The sequence below is a fragment of the Drosophila melanogaster genome, chromosome 3L (genome assembly GCF_000001215.4).
Source record: "Drosophila melanogaster chromosome 3L".
Lineage (NCBI taxonomy): Eukaryota > Metazoa > Arthropoda > Insecta > Diptera > Drosophilidae > Drosophila > Drosophila melanogaster.
The window spans coordinates 20,813,345-20,836,093 of NT_037436.4; the positions used below are offsets into that span (position 1 = coordinate 20,813,345).

At 41.1% G+C, this 22,749-nt stretch overlaps 3 protein-coding genes across 21 annotated transcripts, besides 4 other annotated features; 1 reads left to right on the forward strand and 2 right to left on the reverse strand.

Annotated features, from left to right (window-relative positions):
- Nucleotides 1-8: 8 nt before the first annotated feature.
- On the reverse strand, nucleotides 9-2,731 carry CG3618 (uncharacterized protein). Of its 2 annotated transcripts, NM_001202214.1 has the most exons (3): nucleotides 2,685-2,731; nucleotides 2,559-2,618; nucleotides 9-2,460 (listed from the first exon to the last, which is right to left on the reverse strand). In NM_001202214.1, the coding sequence occupies exon 3, from the start codon at nucleotides 2,453-2,455 to the stop codon at nucleotides 176-178; it is 2,280 nt and encodes a 759-aa protein (NP_001189143.1). In that variant the 5' UTR covers nucleotides 2,456-2,460; nucleotides 2,559-2,618; nucleotides 2,685-2,731; the 3' UTR covers nucleotides 9-175. The 2 variants fall into 2 exon arrangements, with proteins under 2 accessions (NP_001189143.1, NP_649262.1); NM_141005.3 differs by having other exon boundaries at nucleotides 2,559-2,695.
- A 42-nt stretch (nucleotides 2,732-2,773) lies between these two features.
- Pka-R1 (Protein kinase, cAMP-dependent, regulatory subunit type 1) lies at nucleotides 2,774-22,704 on the forward strand. Of its 18 annotated transcripts, none has more exons than NM_001202219.2 (6): nucleotides 2,774-2,827; nucleotides 2,886-3,489; nucleotides 19,502-19,861; nucleotides 19,939-20,313; nucleotides 20,386-20,525; nucleotides 20,658-22,704. In NM_001202219.2, the coding sequence occupies exons 2-6, from the start codon at nucleotides 3,316-3,318 to the stop codon at nucleotides 20,740-20,742; spliced, it is 1,134 nt and encodes a 377-aa protein (NP_001189148.1). In that variant the 5' UTR covers nucleotides 2,774-2,827; nucleotides 2,886-3,315; the 3' UTR covers nucleotides 20,743-22,704. The 18 variants fall into 18 exon arrangements, with proteins under 18 accessions (NP_001189148.1, NP_730574.2, NP_001189149.1 ...); NM_168876.6 differs by having other exon boundaries at nucleotides 20,389-20,525; NM_001202220.2 differs by having other exon boundaries at nucleotides 3,223-3,489.
- On the reverse strand, nucleotides 3,557-4,683 carry Mst77F (Male-specific transcript 77F). Its single transcript, NM_079464.3, has 2 exons — nucleotides 4,253-4,683; nucleotides 3,557-4,190 (listed from the first exon to the last, which is right to left on the reverse strand). The coding sequence occupies exons 1-2, from the start codon at nucleotides 4,532-4,534 to the stop codon at nucleotides 3,825-3,827; spliced, it is 648 nt and encodes a 215-aa protein (NP_524188.1). The 5' UTR covers nucleotides 4,535-4,683; the 3' UTR covers nucleotides 3,557-3,824.
- Nucleotides 4,885-5,024: a mobile genetic element.
- Nucleotides 7,989-11,395: a mobile genetic element.
- Nucleotides 9,690-10,648: a mobile genetic element.
- Nucleotides 16,990-17,041: a mobile genetic element.
- Nucleotides 22,705-22,749: the final 45 nt, after the last annotated feature.

A 22,749-nucleotide genomic window follows, 5' to 3' on the forward strand; every position in this document is an offset into this window, starting at 1 on the left:
TATCAATTGAAATCTATTTGTCGACTAATTTATTATGGGAGGCTAGAAAAGGTTTTTAATGTACAATGTAATGCACGCAACTAGTTTAAACTACTATTTATGATCGACAGCACGCTTCTGCTGGCTAAATGCTCTATAACTCAACTCAGTTCCTGATCGCCATCTGAATGCCCATCTAGTTGTTCTTGTGGTCCTCGAAGTAGGAAGGTAGCTCTGCTTGGAGGCGCAACAAACGGACGTAGGTCAGCAGTTTCCATTCGCTCAGCGGCTGATCCTCGGGATGCACGAAGGTGGACATGTATGTGACTAGCTCCTGAGATCCGTCCTGGTCGAGATCTGCGACAAGCATCGAGTGGTCCTGGTTGTTCAGATCCGGTTGGCACACCACCTCCTTGCGGTCGTGACGGCAAAACTGGACGATGTTGCTTCGCGAGGTGTTCTCAATGTGGGTATCGGCCCCCACGAAAACCACTAGCAGCACGGTTTCTGTAATCATGTTCATTTTGTAGCTTCCGCCGGGAGAGATTCCACTCGATTTGGTCAGGTTCATAGTTGAAGATGGCAGTCCGAATGATTCCCTCTTCTGCTTCACATGCTCGAAGAAATCGAACTCCTGGTGAGCCGGTTGAAACTCTTGATCTTTCGCCTCCGTGCTTCTTCTTAGACGTTGGTGCTGCTGTTGTTTCTTTGCCTGAGCCTGAGACTTTTCTTTATCCTTGATGGCATTCATGTTCTTGGTGTGATTGTTGCTGCCACTCTTCTGCACATTGTTGCTGTTACTGCTGGCGGAAGTCTGTTTGGAAGGCTTAGCCAAGCCATGCCACTTCCAGAACTTCATCACAAAGCCGGACATTTGCGACTTGGTATTCTTGAAGTGCCATTCGGCGGGCTTCATCCCGTACATTCTGCTCGTGATGAAGTTTTCCACCACATGGGGTTTGCCATCGCGGACTTCACTGAGAACAAAGGTAACATTGCAATCCTCCGGACAGCGTCCTCGGTTCTCCACCACGAGTTCCCGTCCACTTAAAGAATATATGTTCCTCTGGGCATCCAGTTCCCGCCGCTGGCCATGGTTCCTATGCTGGGAGATCTTTGAGGTGCCTAGTCGTTGGCTTACAATAGATTTGTTGGTGATCAGGGCATACAGCTCGGCCAGACTCTTGGAACGCTGCTGCTCTGTGTCATTGACTCGCTGACAGGTGAAGCTCACGTTGCCCGCCTCGAGCTTCAAGTTGCTGAGAGTGTCGCAGTCGTGAATGGTGAAGCCATCACCAATAGGTGCTCCTCTTCTGCCCGACAGCATGCGCAGCACATTGCGAGCCTCTAGTTTTTCCGGAGATTCATGTTTGAGCTGGGCAAGCGATTTAGTGCGCTGTACCAGTGACAAACTAGTCACGAGCAGGAGGTCCAGCACTCCATCTGCATCCAGATCAGGCAGGATAACTGGGAAGTCATAGGCATCAACTTTTCGGGCTGATCGCTCCTTATGCCACCAGATCCATTCACCAGAGACGGGATGAATGGCTCCAAGTTCGCCATACTCATCCAGTACCAAGCAAGCTGGTTTCCCATTGCCATCTATGTCTATGAGGGTGCAGTCCAGGGCCACAGGCTCATCAACCATCTCCACAAACCAAGCCACAGCTCCCGAGGAGCCAATCAAACAGATGATGCCATTACGCCGCTCGTTACCTGGTCGGAATTCCGGGAAAAAGGCATCCCCGCGGTACATAAATATCAGGTTGTTCTCCCAGGCTCTTAGACCACCGACCACATTGATTCCTCCCTTAAGTTCCGCCTTTGTGTAATTATTGAACCAGTTGTGGGTCTTTATCCGGTCTCCGACGGCTGGACAGGATCCAGTGCCATCAGGATTACCGCAGGGCACCAGCCATACAAAGGATACGACGGCGAGGAAGCACAGGAGCAGGCTGCCTATGAAACAGCATTTCCTTGCCGGTGACATGGGGGTTCTTTTGGACAAATCCTCGCCGGTCTGATTATGGTCCCCCAAGATGGCTACATTGTCTGCATTCGCATCGAAATCACTGTTGAAGTGGGACAACTCCGATCCCACTCCACCATTATCGCTCAACATGACGGAACGGAAAGTATTCTGCATATTGGTAGCGTAGCTACTGCCCTCCAGTTGGAATTTCTGGGTACTCCCGGAAGGTTTTCGAGTCACAATCCTGGTGGCCGTGGGAGATGCTCTCGTATGTGGTGATTTCAGGGCTAGAGTGTTCGGCGGGATGCGTATCCTTTGGGCTTGGAGCTGCTCCGGCGGACTGGGCTGATGAGCTTGCTTAAGTTTCTGTTGCAATTTTTGTCGATGATTGGCGGCGTTGTGGATCTCAATTTCCTCGTCGGATTCAGAATCGCTCATTGCCTGACTTAGTGGAGCATAGATGCCCTGGTGGCCAGCGGGGGGCAATAATTCGGAGTGCAGCATTTTAGCTGTCAAAAACAGAGAACAAGTCCGGAAAAATCAATACCAACCGGACAAAACCAATGGTAAATAGTCCGAAAAAGAGGGAAATCCCAAGTAAACCCACCTCCGTTGATTGGCTCAAACACGCTTTGACATCTAACATCCACATTGCTACTGCTTTTATCTTTATTGGATTAGGCGAAACATTAATTCCAACGAACGAAAACACCCTAGAAAAAGCTCTTCTTACCGCAATTTAAATTCGGTCGATTGTTATGCACAAAAGATGTTATCGATAAGCAGTGTTGCGCAAAGTGAAACCTATCGATATGAACGTGACCATATCAGACGCTCACCACTGCATGCAGCCCAAAAAAAACAACAACGTTTGACGTGCGTGAAAATTGGTTAAGTTTTATGAAAATAACTTAGTTAACTGACTTTCCGACAGCCATCGATCAATCCATATGCTGCGGGGGAGTGCGGGGCTAAGGGCATTAATCATTAGGACATTGCAAAGAGGTCCGGAAACGTAAATTTTGTCAAGTGAAAACGGGGTTGTGCTGTGTGTGTGGAAAACGGAACAAAACGGTGCCAAAAACGCAAGGAAAAGCTGCGAAAGCGGTGCACAGCAAACGGGTTGATAAAGCAGCAGGCTTAGATTTAAATTATCAGTGCTTTTAACCGATTTGCCAGCGAAACAATAACCGACATTCAATAACCACCCACACAAACGTATTGTGTACATAATATATACATCCATACCTACATACGTATATTTTGCGTAGTGCGGCGCTTGAAAGCTGTTTCCCCATCACCATATCATCACTGCCATTCATTGCAAACCCACTCTGGAATCCATCCCACCTCCACCGTACCACATGTCCTACATGATGGCCAAAACGCTGGAGGAGCAGAGCCTGCGGGAGTGCGAACACTACATCCAGACGCATGGGATCCAGCGAGTCCTCAAGGACTGCATCGTCCAGCTGTGCGTCTGCAGACCCGAGAATCCCGTGCAGTTCCTGCGACAGTACTTTCAGAAACTCGAGAGGGTGAGTCCAAAACCAAAATTATAAATAATACCATATATATTGGTAGATAAAATATGGGTAGAAATTTGATCAGACATAAAACCTTTATTTCTAAACAGTACAACCGCTTATCGTTGCCTTGAGGATCAATGCTTGGGCCTTCCTGTGTTATGTCCTTGGTTTATCAGATCCGTATGATCGATTTCTTAATTTCCTGGTTCACTGGAGGTTCCTCAAGTTCATAGATTCTAGCAACGCAAGTTGTTTACATCATTTGGGAAATTTTGACTGGTTCCTGATCAATAAAAATGGCCGAAAAGTGGTGTAGGAAAGGGTGTGGAAGATGAAACCTCCGATTACATCGAGCACTTGGGCTTGGAGCTCTTGGGCTTAAGACACCTTGGCTTTGCCTTCGCCTTGCCGCATTCCATCTTCTTCCTGGGGCGGGGACATGCCTTCCGGGGTCGGGCGCCCTTGGGCTTCGGTTTGCCGCAACTGCGACGTTGCTTCGAGGTTTTCGCCCGTGGTTTGGGGCAACTCTTCCGCACCCTGGGCTTGGAACACTTGTTCTCCTTTCTTGGAGTGCAGCTATTGGAGCCACCGGCACCGAAGAAAGTGTCTGCGCAGCCACTTATTTCAGAGTGCATTCTGTGCTCGCCCTCACTAGAACGCTGAAGACTGCTCACACTGTTGGGCTCTACATGAAAAGTGTCCAATGGTTCCTGCGGAAGTGCATTACGATTGCATACATGTGCATTTCGTTTGTATTCGACACCTAACTTACCGCAGAATACTGGCATCGATGACGGAATGACATTTCGTTCCATCGGGTTTCAGCAGCCCGTCTTATCTCGTTATTCGAGTAATATTCTCCGTAGCGCTTCTTAAAGTCCCTCAGAAAATTAACAAAGCCAGACGATGAGGCGTATTCGTCCTCTGCCCTATTGATATCTTCTTCAATGTCGGAGGCGTCGGAATTAACATATTCAATTGATTTTTTATAGGTTTTCACTGATTTTGTTACTGCCACCTCCGGCTTGCTATCCTTTTGTTTCAGATTACTCATTTTGCAACCAATTCTTGCTCGACAGAAATTTTCACAAACAAATTTGTTACTCAGAATTATACAAAAAAAAATTATATATGTATAAAAAACTGTACTCAATTTTATCGAAATATTTTAGTTGTTCCTCGTTCAAAGGTAGTGTACTAACTGTTTGTATGCTGGCTTCAGCGTGGAGACCTGGAAATTGGATTTGAATGAAGGCTCAATTCTACTATGATCAAGAAAAAGTTCCTTTTTTCAAACCAAGTTGGCTGTTTTCAAAGTACATTTCGCAGATCGGCGCCATATTTCCATGGTTATTTTTGTATACTATATTCGTTCAAGATATTGTAGGAGAAAATGTTTAATGTTTCTTGATCAGTATCAGTCGAGCTGGCCATATTCGTCCGTCCGTGTGTCTTGAAAAAGGTTTTAATATTCTGTTTGCAATCCGACTAGCTGAGTAACGCGTATCTGATATTCACGAAATAGAATAGCGTACTTCCTTGTTTTCAATGAAATGAAATGAACAAATATTTTACAAAAGCAATACTAAATGTTATATTATAATCTGAACAAAATATGTAAGAAATACCAGAAATGTCGTTGGTGAGGGAAGGTGTTTAAATTATCCTGTGCGACTACGTTCCTTTCCGGGGTTTCAACCACTTGGTAAGCAACAAGCGGCATTTTGCTGGTTAATGCTGCCGCTTAAACGAAAATCAATACAACTTGCGGTCTATTTTCGAGCGGATTGTTAAAAAAAAAACCCATCCATAGGTGGATTTCCCAGCACGGATGCTTTATTTTCGGCTTCCTGCTTCGGAGAACTGTATTCCCTCTGTTCATTGTGAAGCTTTAAAGTTTATTTTGTGAGACAGGCTGCAGCAAAAGCTTGCAATGCTGCAATGTAAATAGAGCAGCGCACCTGTGGAGGTCCTTTCCACATCGTCCTGTTCCCCCTCTCACTTGCCAAGCGACTTTCCTTACCCCTTTTTCTCCCAACTTTGATTTTGAGTACGCCTGTGTGTGTGCGCCGGACTCTCTGGGGCAAGTTGCCTGTTGAATGCCGGACCCGCTGTCAGTTGGATTAGCATCCTGACGCCGTGCAGAAGCATCCTGCTTCCACCTAGTTCACTCCGTTCGTTTGCTTTTTATTTGTTTGCCTCCGCGCGCCATGGGCAACCAGTTGAGTGTGAACAGCATCCAGGATGCGGTCATCGATCGCTTCCGCTCGGTGGCTTTGACCACCGATGCCAACGGCGCCATGCGCATCCGTTCGTTTTCGGAGGGCGTGGTGGCCACCACCCACCATCATCATCAGCATCAGCAGAATCAGCAGCAGAGTCCCCATTGCAGTGGACGCGGCGGACGCATCCTGCGCGAAAGTAGCATCGATGGCGGGGTGGCCATGTTCGATGCTCTGCTCCGCGATGATCACGAACATCGGCTGAGCTTGGATGCAGTGCATCGCATGCGGCATGTTCGCACCTCCTGCACCACAATTCCCGAGGAGGATGCCGTCAGCGATCGCAGCCTGCAGATTCATCTCTCCACTCTGGCCCGCGAACGTGAACAGGAACTTGAGCTTGAGCGCCAGCGGGAACGCGAAGTAAGTTGGAAAGTCGGAAAAGTTTCCAATTTCCGGAAAACAGTAGGAAATCACTAGGAATTTGTGCTGAAAAGCTTTTGGCGGAAAAAAGATTTAAAGTGTGGGAGTGTGCGCATACTAGAAAGCTTTGAATCGTTTGAAATTGGTGTCTTGTTGATTCGATTTGTGACTACAAATCACGATGTCGTTAGTTCTAACACAAATAAAAACATGCAAAAAAATGTTTACCTTATTCCGCGAGCACCTAATACCCTACTTAGAATATAAAAATTTAATAAAATATGAAAAAGTTTGCTATGTTTTACGTTAAGGCCTTTTAATTCTTTCAAAATATCTTTCGTATCTGAAGAAAAAGAACGAACAGGAAGAAAATGTTCACATTTTATTTAAACATTATAAATTTATTTTTTGCAAAAAGGTAAATGGAAAGGGGTTAATTTTTGGGATACAGTAGAATATAGTAACCTAAACTATATACTAATTTAAAGAAAGTGCATTTCATAATGCCCCACGAGCTGCTTTTTGCGACAAAATGTCGAGTTTGCACTTGAAACTCGAAGGGAATTCTAACGAAATCAAAGCGCTCCCTTCGCTTTCCCTTTAGCACTTCTGGCCCTTTTCTCCCGTAAAAGCTTTTCCCTTTGCCAGGACTTGCGTCACAAGTGCGAGTGTATGTGTGTGAGGTGGTGGGCGGGTGTGCGAAAAACTTTACTTTTTGGCCAGTCGTATTTGTATGTATATATTTGTGTATATATAGAAAGGTTGCCTTCGCTGGGCGTGTTGGTGAAGGTCATCCTGTCGTCGTCGAGATTGTGTTTGTGTCTGGCTGCTAGAGTTTGCTTTCGTCCTTTCGTTTGTCTCAGTCACTTTTTGGCCACCGTCAGTTGCCCATCGTTGTTCCCAATTTTAGTTTTTTCGCCAACTTAACTGCTCAATTTACTAGTTACCATTCACCTTTTGCGGTCGTTACTTTTCGACTTTCTTGCCTGATTGATGGCCACGCGAATTCCGCTGCTCCGATCATCGAATTGTCCGGTTTAACGGTCGTGTTAATGCCGCTTTTACGGCTGTCATCGCTCCGTCCGGCGCTGTTTACGCCGGCTTCTGATTAACAGCGGAATCGTGCCAAAAACTACGCCGGACACTTTGTCCCCAGTGTCCGCCATAAAGTACAGACAAACAACAATCAATTGTGTTGGCCAAACGAGGTTGGAAAAGTGCCAAAGCGGAAGTGACAGGAACTCGACCAGCGAAATGGTGGGTAAAATTCGAAGTGTTAAATACGGTTAACTTGGTAAATATTTCGGAAAGAATTGGTTTCAATAGCGTTTTTATAGTGAGGAAGAGAAAGGGTCCCATTGCATTAACGCTTAAGAATCCTTAATCTTTAACATTCAAGTATTCATTCTTCTTCCGTTCCTTCATATTTCTATATTATCCCATTGAAAGGTATACAATTCTCATTTTTAGATATTTATTAGAACTCAAAGTTGTTAATAGTAATATTACTTTCCGATTATCGAATTGCCATCAAGGTATAACTGGATACATTTTTCTTCCAAGCTATATAAATAGTCTCCTTGAGGAAAAACAAATTGACAACATTTTTTTTTAATGAAAATCAACAATTTTAAATGAAATCAACACTCGTATTCTATCCAATCTGTTTGTTTCCTTCCAGAACGCAAAGCATTTAACATACAATTCCAATGAAAAATTTCCCCGAAATATGGCCTCGAATTATGCTCTGTTTACTTGATTAAATTGTTATTTTACTACCTTTTATTTCCTTTTTATGCACTCGCATCGCATTAAAACGATTTCTGTGATATTTTTAAGTGGGTCCGATGAAAGCAATTTATGAGCTCAAAGAAGCTGGGGTCGGAAAAATCGAATTTTTGAAATTTGAAAGCTGGAATCGTTTGCCCATTTTTTGCCCATGTTTGCCCACCAATTAGTTTTTTTTGCCCACGTCCAGTTTTTGAGATATGAATTTTCGAAAAAGTTCGAAAATTTTCGAAAATCAAAAATTTCGCTTTTTTCAAAATTTTTTTTTTTAAATCGCAATAACATCGTTTGCCCACGTTTGCCCACCCTTTAGAATTTTGAAAAAATTTATACTTTAGAAAATATAAGGCTTTTAAGTTTACCTCGGTCTAATCAGAGAGTAAATCGTTTGCCCATCTCTTAAAACCAAATATTATCAACAAAAAAGGTTTGCCCAACCATTATTATTAGTTTTTATCGTTTGCCCACCCTTTAAAAAACCTTTAACAAAAATTTTTTTTCGATTGCCCACATTTAAAATACACCCAATTTCGTTAGCCCACCTCTTTAAAATAAAAATTTCCAATAAAAAACGTTTGCCCACCATTTAAAAATAAATAATTTCGATTGCCCTGCGCTCTTTAAAACTAAATAATTTCGTTTGCCCATCCTTTAAAATTCATTTTTAACGTTTGCCCACCCTTTAAAAATAAATTATTTCGTTTGCCCACCCTTTAAAATTTGTTTTTTTCGTTTGCCCACTCTTAAAACTAAATAATTTCGATTGCCCACCTTTTAAAACTAAATAATTTCGTTTGCCCATCCTTTAAAATTCATTTTTAACGTTTGCCCACCCTTTAAAAATAAATTATTTCGTTTGCCCACCCTTTAAAATTTGTTTTTTTAGTTTGCCCACTCTTAAAACTAAATAATTTCGATTGCCCTCCTTTTAAAACTAAATAATTTCGTTTGCCCATCCTTTAAAATTCATTTTTAACGTTTGCCCACCCTTTAAAAATAAATTATTTCGTTTGCCCACCCTTTAAAATTTGTTTTTTTCGTTTGCCCACTCTTAAAACTAAATAATTTCGATTGCCCACCTTTTAAAACTAAATAATTTCGTATGCCCATCCTTTAAAATTCATTTTTAACGTTTGCCCACCCTTTAAAAATAAATTATTTCGTTTGCCCACCCTTTAAAATTTGTTTTTTTCGTTTGCCCACTCTTAAAACTAAATAATTTCGATTGCCCACCTTTTAAAACTAAATAATTTCGTTTGCCCATCCTTTAAAATTCATTTTTAACGTTTGCCCACCCTTTAAAATTTGTTTTTTTCGTTTGCCCACTCTTAAAACTAAATAATTTCGATTGCCCACCTTTTAAAACTAAATAATTTCGTTTGCCCATCCTTTAAAATTCATTTTTAACGTTTGCCCACCCTTTAAAAATAAATTATTTCGTTTGCCCACCCTTTAAAATTTGTTTTTTTCGTTTGCCCACTCTTAAAACTAAATAATTTCGATTGCCCACCTTTTAAAACTAAATAATTTCGTTTGCCCATCCTTTAAAATTCATTTTTAACGTTTGCCCACCCTTTAAAAATAAATTATTTCGTTTGCCCACCCTTTAAAATTTGTTTTTTTCGTTTGCCCACTCTTAAAACTAAATAATTTCGATTGCCCACCTTTTAAAACTAAATAATTTCGTTTGCCCATCCTTTAAAATTCATTTTTAACGTTTGCCCACCCTTTAAAAATAAATTATTTCGTTTGCCCACCCTTTATGATAGGGTCTAGGCTATTTAAAGTTAAATTGGCACTAGTATCCAGCTGTTGAATTCCACATCGTTCTTTAACCACAGTTATCATGTTATTCCTATTGATTCTGGCATAGAAATTAAGCGTCTTCGCGCTGATCGCTCCTTTCAATTGGTTGCTTATATCCATCCAAACTTTATCGCTTCTTGGCTTAAGAGCTCCAGTCTCCGTAAAAATATTCGCGCAGCAAAATGCATCCACTAAGGTGTGACCATCGACTTGCGGTTTGGCCGGCATCCTGACAGTAACACTTATTTTTTATGGAGTAAATAAAAAAAAACTATTTTGCACTGATTTACACGTTTTACACTGTTGTTTACACTGTAAATGTATAAAGGTATGCCTAAAGGAAAAACGCGTTGTATAAAAATAAAAGCAAGAACCGAATAATATGGAAATTTTGCAAGTCTTTAAAAAGACTGTCAACAAAATTCACAAGGATTCAAATAAATTTAACACAATCACTCAGATTTCTTAAGTTCGTGCTTAGCAACTTTCACTTTCTTTGAAAAACAAAACAACTTTAACTTTTCCAGCACTGGGTAAGCGTAGTTAAAATCGCGCACAACTTTTTCACATAAAAAATATTTTAATTATGAGTTCCGGATTTATCTTTTACACCTAATATGAGTATCAAGGAGGAGAGCGATTTTCAAATACCGACAAGTGTTTTAGATTTTATAGAGGATTCTGACCTGCCATGAAAAACCCATTCATAAAAAATTTAACACTTTGTCACAGGTAAAAAATTGGACCCTATCATAAAGTGAGGTTTGAAAATTATGTAATTACCTGGTAAACTGTAAATTACAAGATTGGCAATCGGAACCAATTTTTGGTCTATATAAACCCAGAAACACCTGTGCGTCTGCACGTGTTATGTAGGCAGATCCTAAAACTAGGAAAGTGGCACGTGTTTATATGGTGGGCAATAGAATTTATTTATTCTTAAGATTTTAGGATGGGCAAACGAAATTATTTAGTTTTAAAAGGTGGGCAATCGAAATTATTTAGTTTTAAGAGTGGGCAAACGAAAAAAACAAATTTTAAAGGGTGGGCAAACGAAATAATTTATTTTTAAAGGGTGGGCAAACGTTAAAAATGAATTTTAAAGGATGGGCAAACGAAATTATTTAGTTTTAAAAGGTGGGCAATCGAAATTATTTATTTTTAAATGGTGGGAAAACGTTTTTTATTGGAAATATTTATTTTGAAGAGGTGGGCTAACGAAATTGGTTGTATTTCAAGTGTGGGCAATCGAAAACAAATTTTTGTTAAAGGTTTTTTAAAGGGTGGGCAAACGATAAAAACTAATAATAATGGTTGGGCAAACGTTTTTTGTTGATAATATTTGGTTTTAAGAGATGGGCAAACGATTTACTCTCTGATTAGACCGAGGTAAACTTAAAAGCCTTATATTTTCTAAAGTATAAATTTTTTCAAAATTCTAAAGGGTGGGCAAACGTGGGCAAACGATGTTATTGCGATTTAAAAAAAAAAATTTTGAAAAAAGCGAAATTTTTGATTTTCGAAAATTTTCGAACTTTTTCGAAAATTCATATCTCAAAAACTGGACGTGGGCAAAAAAAACTAATTGGTGGGCAAACATGGGCAAAAAATGGGCAAACGATTCCAGCTTTCAAATTTCAAAAATTCGATTTTTCCGACCCCAGCTTCTTTGAGCTCAATTTATGATTAGTATTATGTTTGGTGCTCTGGATATCGAAATTTGGCACAAAAGCTTTGCTTATTTTGGCACTGCCATCGAACTTTGTTAATAATTGAGTAGCGGAAAGGTAATATAACCACCGCTCCAGGAACCTTGCTCCCCCTCCTCACCCCTCTGCTGCTCTGGTTTCGCATAAATAAATTATCGTTAATTTAACGCTTGAGTTGGGGGCGGCATTTATCGGGTATCCAAAAGTTGTATGTAAATAATACGAACAAAGAAAGGTATACTACACGTATAAAGAATACCTTTTGGATTGGGGAAAAGTGGTTGGCCAAACGCGCATCCGTATCTGCCGGATGTGTCGACCTTTTTGTTTCTGTATGTGTGTGTGTGCCGATCCATTAGGCGGCTTATGAGCGCAGCTCCATCCGAGTGTCCATGAATAATTTGGCCAATAAAGAAGAAAAACGCTTTCCCAGGCGCAACAGTTTGCAAATTATAAATTTTTCGGTCACCTTTTCTCATTTGCCCTGGGCAAAAAACAAACCTGAAAACCTGACGTCACTGCGTAATATTGAAGGGGATTCAGCTGTCAATTTGCTGGATGGCTGCTCGTTTCGGTTTCCCTTGGCAGCTGTGACGACGATTGTTTTGTGTCCTTTTCCGCAGGACATTGGCTGGCCATCAAGTGGGCAGATGGATAACCGAGAATCGATGGCGGTATAAATACGCCTTTTGTGTGTCCCCAAAAATAATGTTTATGCAGGCCAACGCCGACGAAGGTTTTCCCAGAACAACTGGTGGATTCGGAAAGAGTAAAGGACCAGAGGTAACATTTTCCAGGGGGCGTGCCAAAACAAAAAGTTCACTGAATTGGAAATTTCGCTGAAGCAACTTTCGTGGCGCCGGAGGTTGGGCGAAAAAGCAGGTTGCAGCTATGTGGGAAAATTCGAAACGCGAAAAGCACATGCGAGTGCGAGCGAGTAGGATTACTCCTGAGTCAAGTAGGGCGCAAAATTTTAATTAATTCGATTATAAAACGCAGTCACATATACAAAAACGAAAACCGGCGGCCAGGAAGAGAGCAGACAAAAAGCTTTTCCGCATTTTAGTGCACCCAGTGCCACCCGCATCATGCCGCTCACATGCAGAATGGTGGAGGCACCCTCAAGTCCATGGAAACTGTGCACGTTGACAAAGTGAATCCAAGTGTGAAGCGATAGAAAGTTATGGCCAATGTTTTGTTTGGCCCGCATTTAATGAGTTCTTGGGTGCTTGTGGCTCTTCAAGGAATTTAAAGTGACAACGAGCCACAACGGCAAAAGGAAAGGGAAAAAGAGAGAATTTTAAATGTCCCCATTATACATAATTAATTTCTTCAGAGCGAATATTTACGGTAAAGTACAGTGACTCTTATTTATAAACATGCACATTCTAAAATTAAAAGGGCTGAGAAAATAGATAAAATACCTAAAAAGTAAGAGCGATATTGTAGTGATAATTACAACAATCTTGAAAAGGACCTCTTTTGCGCTAGAAGTAGGTTATATCCTTATGTGATAATTAACTGAATATTTCTAATATTTTACACTCAATGTAAAATCTGTAAATTGGCTTATGACAAACGTGAATTTCCCCACAGAGCAAAGCAACACTCAGTGGGAAATCAAGTGTCACGTAGCGGTCTTCCTGATAGACATTTTAATTTGTAAGACAGCTAAGTAGAAGAATATACATATATTCTGACTCACCCGAGAGATGCAATTTGAAATGACACGAACAACACGAGAGGAGGAATCGGCTTTCCCACAATGCCAATTGTCGTCGGCATTAGACTCTCTTGAGAGGCTTTTCGCCTCCAGGCGATGCACAAATTGGCATACTTAACCTGTCCCGTGCCAACTGCATTGCCTCAAGGTTCCGCCCAGAACCACCCACTCGAAATGCAACTGTCACAGTGAGAATCCCAGCTAGGCGACTTCGAGGGTTCTCGCGGCCACCTTGGACACCTTGAGTTGTCACTTACGAGAGCATTGCATCCATGGCTTCAAGTGACTAAATCTGTGCCCTCGCCTTTGGGCGTTGCGTATACGCCATGTGTGACTACAGAAATGAACAGGCTCTCATCCATATCATAATTGTTAGTGTAATTATTATTGACAATTTATCAAAGTGAGTGCAAAGGAATTTGCATGTTTATGGGCTCGCGAAACTATAAATCGCTGGCGTAACAAATCAAATTTGTTTGCGGCTGCTACCTTGAGCACATACAATAACATTAATATATAAAACCGCCTACAATCTTTTGGATTTCTCTTTGTTTTCCACTTCTCGGTTTTTTGCTTGTCTTCTTGGCACTGGCGTTCAAATTGATTTGTTTTGTACACTGAGAGAAGGGTGAGAAATACGTTCAGTTCTCCCATTTTGCTCAATATTTTGGCAAATATCTCTCTTGGACACGTTGCTTGTAGCCATCATTAGCTGCTCTTTTGTTGTTTGTTTTTGCCGAGTATGATTTCAATTTGGCGGGTTGTTCTTTTCATTATTTCTGTGGGTTTGTGGCGACTTTTACTTTCCTCTACGCCGCTTGTGATTGGTAGCTTTGTAGCTGCACTGGGAGAAATGTCGTACGTTTTAAAGATATATTGAAGAAAAAGTATAATGAATTAATACAATTATTGTTCTTAAAATAACATGACTCGTGTGCTAATAGGAATTTTCAGGGGACATTTTTGAATCTCCATAAACAAGCACGCATAAATCTCAGTGCACATTTTAATTCGAAATTTTTAAGTTAATTTTTTTCTGTTCAATGTTTTATTGGCATTGAAATTGTGCAATGTCATTTTCGGTCTTAATTAATCCTCTTATTGTTGCTGATTACACCTATCTCTTTCCATTTTTGCTTGGCTTAGCATTGTTTTTTGGGCTTTCCTCCTCTTATATGTACATGTAGAAAGAAATGTGGTTTCATGAAATTTGTAAAAATTTGAACAATATATTAAGGAAATGTTCGGAGAGGCTTACTCGCAGGAGTAGTAAAAATATTTTTGAATATTTTAAAGTTATTGGAATAGAACTCTATGAAGTCTTAGGATTGTTTGCTTGGAAAACTAAAACTTTCAAATGGAGTCGAAAACTTTATAATTGAGTCGAAATTATATAATTTTCATTTCATTCAAGTGATTTTCATCACTTATTGTTCTCTGTGTACTTGGTCACCAAATCCACTGGCCATTGCATCGTGGATCTTTCGACTGCTTTGAAATCTACCACAAACCGCAAAATGGTCGGCAATTCAACTGCCCTACACGGCATAACGGTATCGCCCACCCACCCAGCGCACATAGATACAAATACGCACCGTCTCACACACACATCTGAAGGCAACTAGCGTGGAAAGATGAAGCCGCTGCCTCGGCTGACGTCGACGCAACGTCGACTGCGCAGCGAACGTCGATTGTCGCAAGTTGAACGCGAATTTCGAATTTAGTTTTCAGTTTGTGTCGCGCCTCCGTTTTGTAAATACGCGAAAAAAAGACATTCGCCAAGTCGAACAGCAATAATAGCAAGAAGAGCTCACAGCAACTAAATAATTAAAACGGAAACAGCGGGTAGACAAACAAAAACGAGAACCATATGAACTAGAATTGAATTAATTAAGCAATTACAAATGGCAAGAAAAACAGCAAAAGCAGCAAAAAAAAAAAAAAAAAACGCAGTCAGCACAGCAAGAAGGAACAAAGTGGAAACATTAATTTGGATACTAGCTACTAGCGGGAAAATTAAATCAAATATTTATGTGTGGAACGCGGGGGCCTAGTGACGCACGATCTCATAAATATATTTTTAGGATTTCTTTTTTATATAATTTTATATTTTATTGCCATGCCCGCACATTTATGCCAATTAAATTCGCGGCGATTTCTTTTAATAGCCCCAATCGCGTTGATATTAATCATACGCAGTGGAGACCAATCTTAACAATAATTGATTCTTTGATATTCAAGGGCTGGGTTTGTTTCAATTTTTCTGTGATATGAAACAACAATTTTTTATGTTTTTATAAATTCCAGTAGTAATCATACGCACTGGGGACCCCGATTCTTTACTCGGCCACTTTGTATCACGCATTTTTAAGATGTTACTTAATATATAGCGCTATTTGATGCTTTTCGTGAGGATTTGTAAAAAATGATTATTGAGCTGTTTTAGTGATTTACAATATTTTTAGTTCAAAACGGCACACGCAATGAGGACCGATTATGTGCTCTTAGCTCTTACATTCCTTTAATTTGTTTACTTATGCGAAAGTCAGCTTTTTGGCTACCCAAAAGTATTTTTAATTTTAAGAAAATTGTTTCAGAGCTGTTCGGGGCATTTTTGAATATTTATTTTTATAAAACTTTGACATTGGATTTGTCATTGCTGCTGGCGGCTGTTTTTGCTCGCCTGTCCACGCCGCGTATACGTAATATCTGTATAATTCTGCCCGCACTTCGCGCTTTTGTCTTTCTTGTCAGCAAAACATCGTTATTACAAATCCGAGAGTGAAAATCTCCAAGATCTTCCACAGAAATCCCACGTCGCGACGTGCGTTTTCCGAATACTACATCTACTACTACTATTTGTTGTTTGTTTTTCTGTGTCCATATTAGAAGCGAAGCGTTTTCACAATTTGTTGCACATAAGTAGCACAAGCACCAACACAGGGATAACTAAAGAACCAAAACTCACACACACGCACACTCTCACACCGACACCGACACCAACACCGATACACAGGAGTATACAAGCACAGAAAAATGCCTAAGGTTTGCCATAAATAAATGAGTCTGTTAGTGGCTGTCATAGTTTGTAGACCATAAGTCTAGTTTGTACTTGTATTCAATAAGCGCTCATTCATATACGCAAGCGGAAAGTAACAAAAACAAAAAGATTAAAAAAAACACACCCTCATAGAGGTAAAAATTTAGAATTCGGTTACACAATTGTATGCATATTACACTTTTGCTTTTCCCATTTTCCCGTTTTTTTCTGTGGACTGTCCCCTTCCGAAGTCGGCGCCTCCGTCGTTTATTAATTTATGCACACACATGGATGCAATAATACCACTATGTCCACAATTGCAAGCGGCGACCATTGTACTTTATGCATACGTAGATGATGCACGATGGCTATATGTTCTGGGTCCTACCTCACAGCATGTGGACCCATTTGACGCCTCATCAGTGTTTCATTGTCGCCGTTGTAATCCGACTTCTTTTTCCCCACTCGAAGGTATCTTCTTCGGCTAAGAGCCGTTTGTTAAAGCAGAAAGCTTTTTGTGTACTTTATTGAGTATGGGATTAAATTAGAAAATAAAGTACTGCTTATCAACCCCTTAAGCGACACAATTCAACTATTTTGCTTAGAAATATATAAACGCGTTGTAATTTACAAAATCTGGAATTATGTAGAATGAGCTATTTACATAAGTTACAGTAAACGGGTAGATTAGGTTTCTTAAAAAGTATTCTACAGGTAAAATTGATCGTTTTGCATGTGGCTTTGTATGTCTGTCTGTGATCTCGGGAACCCTTTTCTGTTGATATTTTTAAAAAATTTTAAGTAACGGGTATGTGATAGTCGAGGAAATCGACTAAAGCATTTCTCTCTTGTTTCTTGTAGCTCTGTTGGCAGCCGTACAAGATTGTTAAACATAATTGATTTGGTAATAGGTGAAAATGTGTGGTAATTACTAATTAGTCATCGTTACCCAACCTTCACCGCATCTTGGCCCACCCTTCACACATGGCCCCACCCTTTCGCCAACGATTGTCGTCATCTAATCAAAAGCAGCATTTGTCATGATTCCTATAAATGTTGTTTGCTGTTTTATTAGCGAGCTGGTTGATAAGGCTGACTGGTGACAAGACTCCACTTTAAAGTCAGAGCCTATGTACGTGAAAATCAGTGAACACCATCCAATCAGGCGGGGCCAGACCGCAAAGTCAACCCATCCGGGCGGGGATTGGATTCAATTTGCAATTTGCGAAATCGATTTCCGTTTAATATGTCACAGGGAACGACGCCAAAAGCTGAAAGCTGAAGCAGCGCAGCTCCGCCCCGGGAAAATCGCGAGCAATATCGGAGGGTCCAAGGGTGGAACAGTGGGTTGACTTGTGGGCTGTTTGTTGGGTGCTCTTCATGGCCACGTCCCCATGGCCATGGCCAGGGCCAGGGCTACAAGTCGGCTGGGCGCCGACTCCGCGTCTGCACAAAGGTCACGGTCAAATCGCTGGCACACGCGTCTTCCAGTTGCCGGGTTCTGGTCTCTGGGTTCTCTGTTCTCGGCGCTGTCCCTTGCAAAATGGCCATAAACAACGTTGCACTATGGCGAATGCTAAGGAAGGGGAATGTTTTGATACTGCCACCCAGTAAGCTGACTGCATAATAAACTAAAGTGAGCCATTTGCATACTGAACTTTGGTACGTTGCGAATAATTTATTCAACTATTCAGTCAATGGACTATGTTATAGTATAATTTTTGGTTAAGACACCAAGTCCTACATATAATGAGTTTAGAAAAGAGAAAGCTATTAATAGAAATAGTAATAATTATGAGTATCTTTATTAAACTATTACGGTATAAAAACAATGCTCATAGAACTTCCGTGTAGTTTAAAGCATTCGGTTTAGTTTAAGCTTTGCTCCATCTAATTAAAAGGCATTTGTATGCCTAACGTTGATGATTCTGGGCGGCAGCACTCGATTATCTTCTGTTTTGACACCTGACTTCAGGTTCCTTCAGCTGACTGGCAGCCAACCAAGAAATTTGCCATTTTATGGAGGCGACATTCGATTCGGAGGTGAATTCATTGAGTAGTTCGTTATCGTCACCTACAATCCATGATCGGCTGCAAATTGCTTAGCTCACCAATTAATTGCGGTTCCCTGCTTTTATTTTCCATATTTGTTTACACTTCTCATGCGTACTTCATGCGATTTTTGGCTTGGTTTGTTTAGACAATAAAAATTAATGAGCAGCGTCGTTCATTTGAAGTTTTTCGCGGGTCCCGACGATGTTTATGGACGGCGTAAAACCATTTCGTTCATGAGTTTGCGGTCGGATGGAGAAATCAAATCAAGTGCAATTACTTGGATGTTAGATGCAAATACTTTGATATGGCTAGGAAAACATGTTGATTGTTAGGATTGCCGGAACAGAGATTTATTTATCAGATCTGGAATAAAATAAATAAGAAATGTATTGCTTGTAAAAATGAGTTGTATAGCGAATCATGTTATAAACTAAGCTCAAAATACCATCTGTTCATTCAATATATTGTAACGGACCAGCCTATTTATAGGACACCGATCCTAACGCATTTCAAATGCAGCCATAACTGCCAGGGGCGGCCACTTGCAGTCACAAGTGAGTGACAATTTAATGCAACTTAATCAGCATCTCTGGCCAGCTGGCCATTTTGCTTGACTGGTTTGACGTCACTATGGGAAATGGACAGCAATTGGACAGCCAGGCCGTGCAGCTTTGGTGCGCACTTTGGAAATTTGTTTAGGGACAGGGACTCGAGACACCGGAATGCGCAGCAAGCAAGAGTCAGGATGCAAAGCTCTTCAGCTACTCCGGTTGGCTCTTTTGACTGCCGACGCAGTGATGGAGCTTATGAGTTACGGATGTGGGCGGGTGGAGCTTTTCCGGGCGCGTCTCCGGACAATATGCACAATGCTGCAGAGAACAACCACTGGTTGCAGTTTCCAAACATCCATCGAGAGTGACGCACATTAATCTGGCAATTGGTCGCTAACGCACTTGGGCAGTTGACTCCTGCAGCAGATAATTAAATTTGCACCACCTAAGTTCCATAAAGTGAGAGAGTTTGAGGGAATCTATAGAACCTTTTTTATTCTGCAATTATTAGACCTGCTAAGTCCGTTCTTATACTAATATTAAACTTAAATCTAGCCAGATACTCTGCAATATCGTGCAACATTTCCAGCATGGCCTTTATCTTTATTCAGATAATGTTCAACAAATATGATAATGAATCGAGACTTATGTGCGATAAAGCAAACCCAAAATACTAACGATATTGTTATTCATATCTTTGGCAGGAACAAGTCAAACTGGATGCCAGTAGACAGGTAATCAGCCCCGACGACTGCGAAGATCTCAGCCCGATGCCACAAACAGCTGCTCCACCGGTTCGCAGGCGAGGCGGAATCTCCGCCGAACCCGTAACCGAAGAGGATGCCACCAACTATGTTAAGAAGGTGGTGCCCAAGGACTACAAGACGATGAATGCCCTGTCCAAGGCGATTGCCAAGAACGTCCTGTTCGCTCACTTGGACGAGAGCGAGAGATCCGACATATTTGATGCCATGTTCCCTGTGAATCACATCGCCGGCGAGAATATCATCCAGCAGGGCGATGAAGGCGACAACTTCTACGTGATTGATGTGGGAGAGGTCGATGTAAGTATATTTATTTTTCTTGCTATGACCTTTGAATTGGGTTTGCATCATTATGAATATGTTCACATCTTCGCCAGGTTTTCGTCAACTCCGAACTAGTGACCACCATCAGCGAGGGCGGCAGCTTTGGTGAACTGGCCCTCATCTATGGCACTCCTCGCGCCGCCACCGTGCGCGCCAAAACCGATGTGAAGCTGTGGGGAATCGACCGCGACTCCTACCGCCGCATTCTGATGGGCTCGACCATCCGCAAGCGCAAGATGTACGAGGAGTTCTTATCGCGCGTGTCCATTCTGGAGAGCTTGGACAAATGGGAGCGCCTCACAGTGGCCGATTCCCTGGAGACGTGCTCCTTCGATGACGGTGAGACGATTGTCAAGCAGGGAGCAGCTGGCGATGACTTCTACATCATCCTCGAGGGCTGTGCGGTGGTGCTGCAGCAGCGTTCTGAGGTGAGTGACCGCGATCAGACACCATGGGACACCTAAAAAGAGACACTCTAATCAACTCGTTTATCTAATCAGCAGGGCGAGGATCCCGCCGAGGTGGGCCGTCTGGGTAGCAGCGATTACTTTGGCGAGATTGCTCTGCTTTTGGACCGACCACGTGCAGCGACTGTTGTAGCTCGTGGGCCGCTCAAATGCGTCAAACTGGACCGGGCGAGGTAAGTGCAGTGGCTTGAGTGCTAAGACAAATAGGCAGGTGTATGTTAATGACCTTAAGCAATTATAAAATCAATTGTCTCCAGTAACTTCTCCAGTAGCTAACCTGTAAATTTTTTTTGGCTTTGTTGCAGATTTGAACGCGTGTTGGGACCCTGCGCCGACATACTCAAACGCAACATCACGCAATACAACAGTTTCGTATCGTTGTCCGTTTAAGACCGCAACAACGACAACAACCACTACAGCAGATAAACAACAAAGAGCAGCAGCAGCAAAGAAAGCAACTACAACCGACAAAACAAACAGAAACAACAACGCAGCGAACGTGAGAAACCAACAGGAAGACGATGGGAACTAGTTGGATAGATATATAGATAAGAAAAACAAACGCTCAGCAGCATAAACATGAAGTCGTAACTTATATAAGTGTGTAAAATTAATTGTCACAGCCATTTGATTCTCGATTCTGTCGGAGATTCAGATTCAGATTCAGAGAGCACGCGGGCTGAGGGCTAAACAAATATTAATTATCCGATTCTGTATGTTGTGCTGAAGTTATATAATTGTGTATGTGTGTGTCTCTGTGCAAAGGTTGCGTCGGCATGTTCCACACCCCGCGACCCCCGATATCGGAGATAGCTTTCCCCGGATACATCTATATACTTCTCTCAACTTCTTTTAAATTCTCCGGGTCTTTCGAAAAAGAGAGCCCATTTGTATAATCTATGGGACATGCTGCCTCCTCAAAAACGTTTCATTAAATATCCAACAGACATCTGAATGTTTTTAAAAAAAGAAATAAACAAGATGAATATATGTGTAATAACTTAAATCATAAAAGGCTACACACACAGGCACAAAACACAGACACACCAACTCACACACTCTCATACGAGGCATGAAGTCATGGAAATGATAGGACTTGAATGAAACAATGGTATTTTGCTTGTATGATTCGTTGTTTTTTGTCTAGAACAAAAGCACAACGGCAGCAATTAATTAACCATTTTAATTTTAATTTTAGTAAATTATTCTTACAAGTAAACGCGTACCACGTGAAGTCAGCGAGCGTAAACTTTTCAATTAAACATTAAAATCAGTGAAAACTTCATGATTTTTTAACATGTTTCTTGTTTCTTCATCGAAAGGTGTTTTGTAATCTTAACATAGTTTTATGATTTTTTATTAACTAATTTAAGCTTGAGCACAGCGAATGCCTAGTTTAACTGTTATCAAAGAGGTATTTCCGTTCTTCAAAAATGTACATATGTCAAGTTTAGAAAGTTGTTTTATTTTCTTATATTGTAAGACTGTAATTTTGGAGTTTTGGGCTTTAAAAAAAAGCCATACAATACTTTTTAATCACGTTATGATAGTTGAAAATTTAAAATTAAAATTGATTGATTATACACATTTCTTGGAATACCTCTAAAGTTTCAAAACTAATGTACTAGGCATTTCCCAAAACTGCCAGCTAACGAGAAGATAACTGCAACAATTTATATCGGATAGCATGGGTTTGCCTGTGTGTTGGGTGAGTGTGCGTGTGTATCTGTGTGAACTAATGAATATTGCCCAAACGAGAAGTTGCATTTACAACACTCAGAAAAAAACGCAGCCAACAAGAACATTTGTGTGTATATATTTATAAAGCTTATATCTGCTCGATAGATCATGAAACATTATCTACAGCTGTTGCTACATCACACGCGCACACACTCATCCACCTCCTCTCAAACATGAAGTCATAACTGGAAAATGCGATTTTGAAATGCACACATACTGAGATAAAGCTAAAATTTTGACATTTTTACAGACCAGAAGCTTAAATCGAAAATATCTGTGCTAATATTTCAGCTATGAGACACTGTTAGAAAATGAGCAAAATGCAAAATGCTAAAGGTTGAGCCTATGTAGAACATTTGTAAGGGGTCTGCGCCGTGTGCAGGCCACGCCCATTTGGGCGTAGATGGAACCCGCCGGCGGGTCAGAAACGAAAATAAAAGGCAAAATCGTTTTGAGGTCACGGAAAAATCAACTTTAAGCCGACGTGCAGGCAGTGGAGGCAAGGAGATCGAGTGGAATACAATTAAATTACAAGCATAATATTATCAATGTAAAATCGTATGTAAAAAACAAGGCAGAAATCCATAAAAAAATTGACAACAAACAAACAACAAAAAATAAACAATAAAAAAATACAGAAACTACGAAATAAATACA

What these genes read in the sequence shown, in the direction of transcription:
- CG3618 (NM_001202214.1), bottom strand. Translation starts at nt 2,455, where the DNA reads ATGCTGCACTCCGAATTATTGCCCCCCGCTGGCCACCAGGGCATCTAT.
- Mst77F (NM_079464.3), bottom strand. Translation starts at nt 4,534, where the DNA reads ATGAGTAATCTGAAACAAAAGGATAGCAAGCCGGAGGTGGCAGTAACA. An exon ending in ATCGATGCCAGTATTCTGCG is followed by an intron (nt 4,191 to 4,252) that starts GTAAGTTAGGTG and finishes GCACTTCCGCAG; the next exon opens with GAACCATTGGACACTTTTCA.
- Pka-R1 (NM_001202221.1), top strand. Translation starts at nt 5,691, where the DNA reads ATGGGCAACCAGTTGAGTGTGAACAGCATCCAGGATGCGGTCATCGAT. An exon ending in AGCGCCAGCGGGAACGCGAA is followed by an intron (nt 6,126 to 19,501) that starts GTAAGTTGGAAA and finishes TATCTTTGGCAG; the next exon opens with GAACAAGTCAAACTGGATGC. An exon ending in TTGATGTGGGAGAGGTCGAT is followed by an intron (nt 19,862 to 19,938) that starts GTAAGTATATTT and finishes CATCTTCGCCAG; the next exon opens with GTTTTCGTCAACTCCGAACT.